Source organism: Tupaia chinensis, unplaced genomic scaffold, assembly GCF_000334495.1.
Source record: "Tupaia chinensis unplaced genomic scaffold, TupChi_1.0 Scaffold000063_1, whole genome shotgun sequence".
NCBI lineage: Eukaryota > Metazoa > Chordata > Mammalia > Scandentia > Tupaiidae > Tupaia > Tupaia belangeri.
This window is the reverse complement of record NW_006159521.1, coordinates 7,272,596-7,281,633: the sequence shown is the minus strand read 5'-3', so window position 1 is coordinate 7,281,633 and position 9,038 is coordinate 7,272,596. Positions and strand designations below refer to the sequence as shown.

The 9,038-nt window shown below is 47.8% G+C and overlaps 1 protein-coding gene across 2 annotated transcripts in view; it reads right to left on the bottom strand.

Annotated features, from left to right (window-relative positions):
* Window positions 1-4,120: 4,120 nt before the first annotated feature.
* Window positions 4,121-9,038, bottom strand: part of MYO1E (myosin IE) — a 301,820-nt gene continuing 296,902 nt past the window's right edge. For both annotated transcript variants that reach the window (XM_027765947.1, XM_006141773.3), the window contains one exon: window positions 4,121-4,261. Coding sequence is in view for 1 of the 2 variants with exons in the window: in XM_006141773.3 (XP_006141835.1) it covers window positions 4,185-4,261 (77 nt within the window). In the remaining variant the exon portion in view is untranslated. The remainder of the gene's footprint in view (window positions 4,262-9,038) is intronic.

The window sequence follows — 9,038 nt, the reverse complement described above, 5'->3', positions numbered from 1 at the left end:
AGGAAGGACTGCCATCAGTATGACCACGGAGGAAGGAGGTGGCATTACAGAATGGCTCCCACTCCTGACCAAGAGTGAGGGGTTCGGAACACACAGGGGACTGCTCCCCCGAAGGTGCACCATACTGCTCTGCCCGGTTGCCCTGGGAACCAGACTCCAGCCCTGTGGCCAGTTTGGTCCCGACTGGGAGATCACCTCTGGCAGAAGTGGTAGCACCTGGAGGGAGGGCCTGGCTTGGTGTGGCTGCGCTCAGGGGAGGTCTGGGGAAGGAGTCCCCGGAGGGAAGTGTGGGTTGTGTGAGCCATGCCCTGGCGCCAGCAGAGTTCCTGAGCCCTGTAGACGCACGTCTGTGTCTCCCACTTGTCCTGTGAGCAGCTCTGCCGAGGAGCAGCCGTGGTTGCAGGACAGGGACTCCTTGCTCTGGAGCTCTGGGCATGTTCCTTCACAGCTCTGCACACCTGGGCCTGCTCACAGCCCAGGGCATGCCACTAAGCTCAGCCAGCAGGGGGCGGTGGACGTGGCATATGCGATTCCTGGGGCAAGTCCCTGAAAAGGGACATCGCGGCCCTCATGCTCTTCCCCCCTTCACAGGGCCGAACCAGGGTGTGGTGAGTTGGGTCTGCTCCCGGTAGGCTGGGACACGGTGGGCGTCACCTCTGAGGAGCTGCTCTTCGCCCCCGCCATGCCTGTCTGCTTTCCCAAAGCAGGGACGGGACGAGCAGGCCCTTTGGCGTGTTCAGGAAGCTGGGCGCTCTCCCTGCTGTAGGCCGCTCGTGAGCACTTCTGCCCCGCTGCTCTCGGAGTGACCTGGGCCTCTGGGGTCCTTAAGACACGGTCCCGAAGTCGGTGAGGTCGAGCACTTTCACGCTCTGGTCGTCTCCATCTCTACTTTCATCCTCTCAGTGGATGGTGCGATCTTCCAGAGGCCACGCGACCATGATGGCGTTACCGTGGAGCCTGGCCGAAGTGTCAAGAGTATTTTTTTTTTTTTTTTTTCATTTGAAGGTTTTCGCCACGGGGAACGTGCACTCACTAGAGAGACAGTGAGTGGGAGAAATCACCCTCAGGGACGGCTATGCCGCAATCCCGTATCTTCCTGGGATTTTGGGCACACAGGCACACGTGCCTGGCAGGATTTTCAAGATACCAGGTATGATACTTGAACTGCGGTCAGCCATGTGGGAGGTCAGTGCCTCGACTGCCGTGCCACCTCCTGGCTCTGAGTATTTTTAAGTTTCTCAGGTTCGAGGCACCCCTGTGGTCTAGTTTTTGAGAGCCAGTTCGCACACAGCAACCATGCACTTAAAGACTCCTGGCTCAGGAGCTTAAAAAATACCCCGGCTGAGTGTGCGTGCGTGCACACGTGTGCCCCAAATCCCAACAGGAGAGAGAAATGGGGAAGGGATGTGGCGTGACCACCTCACTGGAAGGTGCCGTCTTCCTCTCCCTTCTCTCTGACAAATGTACACAACCTCTGGCAATTAAACAAAATGTTTTTCTGTTTTTAAATTTATTTCCTGTGTAAGAAAGGGGTGCCCATGTCCAGGTCTCATCATGCCGTGACTCCTCCACCAGCCCTCCAGCTGAGAGGGCCTTGGGTGCATGTGCCGGGCCTCACTTCTCGTTTCTAAAATGGTAAACGTACTTTTTAAATTTGCCGGTGAGAGCATGTGTTTGGCAGACGGAGGGAGAAATAACCCCTCGGTGGGACGTGCTGATGCCACAATGCTATCTCCATGTCTTCACCTGTCCGAATTTAGGGTGCACAGACATTTGTATCCCACCATTTTTCTTTCTTTCTTTCTTTCTTTCTTTTTAAGAGATTTTTGCTATAGTGCATATGCACTCACCAGTGACACAGAGAAAGAGAAGTCACCCCGCCCTTCGTGGGGCGGCCTGCTGCAATCCCTTCTCCATTCTCTTCCAGGGATTTTGGGCATGCATGCACATGCGCCTGGCACGAGTTTCAAGCCACTGGATCCGAGACTAGAACTGCGTCAACCATATGTGAGTCCAGTGTCTTAAACACTAAGCCACCTGCCGGCCTCTCCCACACATTTTTCAAACCACCAGGGCTGGGATTCAAACCACATAGACCATGTGGGATCCAGCCACCTTAACTGCCATGCCATCAGCGGGCCCCAGAGACATTTTGTCCTGTGTAAAGTCCCCAATAATTTCTCCCTGTGGACTTGAACATCCTGAAATGACAGAAAGATATATGCCAATTAACTCCCAGTTTCCCAGTAGTCTGAGAATGGCTGTGGCATCCAGGAGAGGAAGAGAAACAAGTTTCCTGTAATAATCATCCCATGACGGACATACATTGTTTCCGAATTTTAGCTATTACTATTACAAGACTGCATTAGTGTTTTTTTTTTGGAGAGATTTTCACTGTAGGGCGCGTGCGCTCGCCAGACAGACAGAGTCAGAGAGATAGAAAGTGAGAAATCACCCCCCAGGGGGATGACCACGCCACAATCCCTTCTCCTCCATTCTCCTCTCGGGATCTTGGGCACACATGCACACGCACCCAGCGTGAGTTTAAGCCACCGGGTCCGGGATGCGAACTGTGGTCGACTACGTGGGAGTCCAGCGACATACGCTAACTGCTGGTCCCAAGACTGCAATAGTTTTCCAGGGCAGCTTATTAGACAACTATCCTCACAGTTCTGGAGGGTAGAAGTCCAAGATTAAGCCATGCTGAGGTTGGTTCCTTGTGTGGGCTGTGAGAGGATCTGTCCCTGACCTCGCTCCTTGGCGTGTAGACGGCCATCTTCTCCCTGCCTCTTCGTATCATCCTGTGTGTGCGTGTGTCTGTGTGTGTGTGTATAAGGAGGAGTTTCTGTTCCAATTTGTCCCTTCTATCCAGACACCATTATACTGAAATAAGAACTAATTTGTCGCCTCTCTAATGACCCTATTTCCAAATAATGTCATGTTCTGAGGTACTGGTGGTTAGGACTCCCAAGATCTGTTTTTGTTTTTTTTTGGTGGGGGGGGGGACACAAGTCCACTCATACCAAATATCATGAAAGAACAAAGCAAGTCACTGATTCCTCTATTTATTTAGGAGGTAGGGGGAGGGCTGCAGAGGGGACAGAAGAAAATTACCCACAGGGAAATTACTGAAGGGTCTGCAGGGACTGAGCGGGGGAGCGGTGACACTTTCTGTAGCTGACAAGGGGCAGGGCACATCTGGAAGTACCTGGTGCGAGCTCTGTGTAAAACCTACCTTATGGATGAGTACAGAGGCTACTACTTAGCCATTCATACATGTTTCTACCATCGAGATTTTTCTATATACAGTATATGATCTGTTTTTATAAATGTACAGCTTGAAAAAAAGAGATCCTTATAATAAGTACAGCATTAAACACAAAACCAACATGGGCCAGCCACATTCCAACTGCAGACCCAGAGAAAGCATGGCTGACAGCCCAGCCCCCACCCAGCCCCGCCCCTTCCCGGTGGCCCCGGGGGGCCCCAACACCCTCTGTCCCTGTGGGCTCGGCAGGTCAGTCCGCCCAGGCCGGCCTGTGGGGGGGGTCCTCCCTGAGGGAAGGTGTGGAGAGGAATGCGGCAGGTATGGAAGAGAGGAATGAAAGAAATGTGCTCTTCAACTCAAGGCACTTGTCGCGGCCACCCACAGCCATTCCCTGGGCCTGGTGAGCGAGCAGGGTGCTGTTGGATAGAAGCCAGCAAGGTCCGAGCAGACCTCGCCTGTCCTCTCACCAGGCTTAAATACAATAAATAAAAGGGAAGGTGTGGAGAGGAATGCGGCAGGTATGGAAGAGAGGAATGAAAGAAATGTGCTCTTCAACTCAAGGCACTTGTCGCGGCCACCCACAGCCATTCCCTGGGCCTGGTGAGCGAGCAGGGTGCTGTTGGATAGAAGCCAGCAAGGTCCGAGCAGACCTCGCCTGTCCTCTCACCAGGCTTAAATACAATAAATAAATCTGGGCTGTTGTGCCTTCCTGGGTTCCTACAAATAGGCGGCCTTTTAAGATCACTTATGGAGTGACGCTCCCCATGCCCAACTCGGCTTTTTCAGTGTCCTCCATGGGGGAAGTGCTAGCACAGCTTCAGGTCTTGGGGCTCATGGTGAATCGGAAGGGGAGCCCCCCAGTGTCCCTCCCCTGCCTGCGCCTGGCACTCCGCCCCATGTCAGAGTTTCCGGAGCCTCAGATCTTGGTCACGTAGTTGTTGGGGAACAGGCCCTGTTTGCCTCGTAGTCGACCGGTCCACCAGCCAGAAGGATCTGCAAGAAGAGAGCGATGGGAAACGAAGGCCGTTCAGCCAAACACTGCTCACGGGGGCTTCGGTGATCTGGCTCCACCCACATTTTTTTCATTCCCTATTTTATTATTTATTTACTCTAAATTTGCTATAGGGCATGTGCATTGCTGAAGAGAGCAAGAGAGAGAAGGAAAGTGAGAAATCACCCTGCAGGGGAGATGGCCACTCCACAATCTCTTCTCACTCTCCACTAGGGATTTTGAACACGCACTCATGCACACGTGCCGTGCTGCTGGCCATGTGGGATCCAGCTGTTAACCACCATGCAACTTGGCTGGTCCCATTTTCTTATTTTAAATGAAAAAAAAAAAAAAAGTTGTAAAAAGTAATCCTTCCCAGGGCCAGCAGGTGGCATGGTGATTGGGGTGCTGGACTCCCACATGGCTGGACCACAGTTTGAGTCCCAGACCTCTCAGCTTGGTTTCTCACTTTCCCCTTCTCTCCCTCTCTATGACTCTGGTTAAAGTAAAAAATAACAACAAATAAAAATTAAATAAGTAATTCATAAAAAAAAATAGTAATCCCTCCCTCATGGCAGACACAGATGTGCTCCTCAAATCCTCCTGCAAGAAAGAACCTGCAGCCTGGACGTGAGACAGCACCCCCAGCATCAGGCCAGCCTCAGCAGTGACGGAACGAGGGCCGAGCCATGGCTGCCCGGAGCAGGGCCAGTCCGCTCTGGGCAGCTGCTGGGCTAACAGTCCTGTCTTCCCCCCTCTCTATGGGGTGACCCCAGTTCACCTTCCACACTCAGCTCCATCTCAGAATCTGCTTCCTGGAGAACCAGCTCTGTGACTCCTTCATAATGCTTAACTTCCTACCTTCTTTCGAGTCTCTTCATCACAAATAATTATTTGGTAAGCATCTTTCAGGCCTATTTCTGTGCAAAATTCACCTAAAACAGCAAACGGGCCATTCTATATCTGATTTACCTTCAATACTTGAGATAATCTTCCCCTGCCTGTAGCTCATTGTTTCTAACTGCATCATATAGCGAACTCGATACAGCTCTTCCCTTACTGAGGGACATCTGTCCTCAGCCTTTCACCCCCAGTGCCGTAAATGTACCTCTGTTTTGGCCCATATGCCGTAGTTGTATAGGATGGACTCCTGGGCCAAAGAACATGGACTTACTATTATCCTTTTTTTTTTTTTGAGAAGTTTTTGCTATAGGGTGTGTGCACTTGCCAAAAAGAGAGAGACAAAGAGACAGAAAGCGAGAAATCCCCCCCCAGGGGGGATGCCCAAGCCGCAATCCCTTCTCCTTCATTCTCGTCTCGGGATCTTAGGCACGCATGCACACGTGCCCAGCGTGAGTTTAAGCCACTGGGTCTGGGACTCGAACCACAGTTGACTATACTGGAGTCTAGCAACGTAGACATTATGCCAACTACTGAGCCCGCTATTATCCTTTTTTAAGAAATTTATTTTGGAGGCTCAGTTGGTGGCACAGTGGTTAAAGCATCTGGATCCCACATGGTTGACCAAGCTGTTCAAGAGCTGGACCTGGTGGCTTCAGAAACACACCAGGTGCATTTGCATGTGTCTGGAGACCTTGAAGAGAGGGAGAGAGGGAGGAGAGGGGATTGCTACGTGACTAATCCCATTGGGGGTGCTTTCTTACCTTCCCTATCTCTGTCTCTCTCTCTCTCTCTCTCTCCAGCAAGTACACATATCCTCTGGCAAATATATATATATATTTTTTTCTTTCATTTATTTATTTTTACATTTTTCCATAAACATTTACTTTACATAGCAAAAAATTTTAGCTCATACTCCATAATTCTTGACAGTTTACAAACAATATATATTTTTTTAAAAAACGAATTATTTAATTTTGTTCATTGTCCTTATTATTTATTTATATTTATTTTTGAATTTGACCAGAGAGAGACAGAGAGAGAAGGAAACTGAGAAAGCAAGCTGCCAAGTCTGAGACTCGAACCACAGTCAGCCATATGGGATCTGGTTTCCTTAACCTCCTCTCCATCTGCTGGCCCTACTTTTGTAATATCTAATGCAAGCTGTCAGGTCTGGGACTTGATCCGTGATTAGCCATGTGGGAGTCCAGCACTGTAGCCACCATGTCACCTGCCATCCGGGCAAATATTATTTTTTTACTGTATTTTTATACTTTCAAAAGTACAAGAGAATAACAAGTGAAAACAGTCACTCAGATCCCTTCTCTGAAGGCAAACAATATTATCTACTTCTGGAAGAAATAGGTGGCGGTTGGGGACCAGCAGGTGGCGTGATGGTTAAGGTGCTGGACACTCCCACACGGCCGATCAGGGTTCGAGTCCTGAATCTGGTGGCTTGCTTTCTCACTTCCTCTCTCTCTCACCCTCACCCTCTCTCTCGCTCTGGTCAAATTTAAAAATAAATGAATAAAGAAAATAAAATAAATAATTATTTTTTAAAAAAGTACTCTTGGTCAAATAAAGTTGGAAAAAAAAAGAAATAGGTGGTGGTTAAGATGTTGGACTCTCACATGGCTGACCAACGTTCAATTCCTGGACCTGGTGGCTTGCTTTCTCATTTTCCCCCCTCTCTTGCTCGCTGTCTCTTTGGTCAAATTTAAAAATAATAAAACATAAAATTAAATAAATAATAATAAAATTCCATGTGTGAGGGGACTTCAAAAAGTTCATGAAAAATGCATATCACAGAAAAACTATGCATAAATTTTTAAAAATGCACAAAAATTTTAATTTCATTTTCCCATGACCTTTTTCAAATCCCACTTATATACAAATACGTTTTTATAAAAGTTACCCTCTTTTGTACAGAAATAATACCACCCTGTATGGTCAACACTTTTTAATTTTTTAAAGAAGTTTTAAAAAAAATATTTAATTTTATTTATTATTACTACTTTTAAATTTGGCCAGAGAGAAACAGAGGGAATGTGAGAAGGCAAGCTGCCAGGTCTCGGACTCAAACCACGGTCGCCTCTGTGGGATTCCAGTGCCTTAACCACCATGCCGCCTGCTGGCCCTGTATTTAGAAGTGCAGACCACGGGGCAGGCAGTAAACAGTGAAGCACATATTTCCCTGACGAACCGCAGCGATGACCGTCTATGCTCTTTCTCTTCTTTCCTTTTATCAGTTTGCCAGCAGGCGAGTGCCCTCTCCAGAGACAGAAGGTGAGAGAGCAGCCCCACAGGGAATGGTGGAGACCACTTTTAACATTTTTTTATAAACACAATTACCTTTTTTTTTCTTTTACAAAATGACACTATAGTCCATAATCTAACCTTTTCATTTTCTGGTGATTATATTCCCATGTTAATAAATGTACTGTACCTTTACATTATTATCTTTAATTAACAGCGTGCGTGCCCAAGATCCCGAGAGGGGAATGGAGGAGAAGGGATTGCAGCATGACCATCCCCCCTGGGGGGTGATTTCTCGCTTTCTGTCTCTCTATCTCTCTCTCTCTGTCTGGCGAGCGCACGCACCCTATAGCAAAAACCTCTCAAAAAAAAAAATCTCCCCTCAGGGTGATTTCTTGCTTTCTGTCTCTGTCCCTCTCTGTCTCTCGGGTGAGTGCACATGCCCTATAGAAAAATCTATCGAAATAAATAAATAATAAAATTCACTGGTTGGATATTGAAGGCCCATCTAACCAATCCCCCGGTATTTTCCACTATTTCTGCTGAACAAAGTTGGTGATAAAAAAAATTGTGTTTATGTTAAGAGATGATTTCAACATTTATTTTTACTCTGACATCTCTGAAGGGTATGAAATGGCTTAACATACTAAAACCTGTAGAAAACTAAAAATTTTCACTCAAGTAGCCATTTTGAAGGAGGTTGGTCCAGGGACCTACAATTATCCTGAAAGAGCTCATGTGATGAAGGAGCTTAAAAACACAATTCCTGGGCCAGCAGGTGGTGTAGAGGTTAAGGTGCGGATCCCACCTGGCCAACTACGTGGATCAAGTCCCAGACCCAGTGGGTGCGAGTGCGTGCATGCGTGCCTAAGTGCCCAAAATCTCGAGAGGAAAATGGAGGCATAGGGATTGCGGTATGGCCATCCCCCCAGGGAGAGAGATAATTTCTTAATTTCTCTCTCTCTGTTCTCTCTGGTGACAGCATGCACCCTATAGCATATTAAAACAAATAATAAAAAAACAAATAGGCAAGCAGGTGGCGTGGTGGTTAAGGTGCTAGACTCCCACATGGCTGATCACGGTTTGAGACCTGGACCTGGCGGTTTGCTTTCTTTCTCTCTCTCTTTGGTGAGCACATGTGCCTTATACCAAATTTAAAATAAATAAATAAATAAATAAAATCAATAAATTCTAAAAAGAAAAAACAAGTAAAAGGGAAAAACCATAATTCCTGCAATCATCCTTGGCCACCTCTTCCTGAAAGCTCTACACGTGCTGCGGACGGCTGTTGGCTTAGGTGGCCGTGCTCCGCTCGGTAAGCATGGATGGCTCCCTCTGCCCTTCTGACCTGCGTCAAGCTCCCTACCACCAGGCCATCCCAACTTCATCGCATTTCCCAGGTCATCTCTGGGGACTCTACTGAAGACATAGGTCGTCTTAAAACGACCTGTTCTTGCTAGTCTCCATGGGCTCTGCCAGTTTCCATCTCTCTCTCAGAGAACTCTCCCACCCCTCATCACATATGCTTTTTTTTTTTTTAAAGAATTATTTAACTTAACTTTATTGATGTATTGATTCATTATTTTAATTTGACCAGAGAGGGACAGAGAGAGAGAGAGAGAA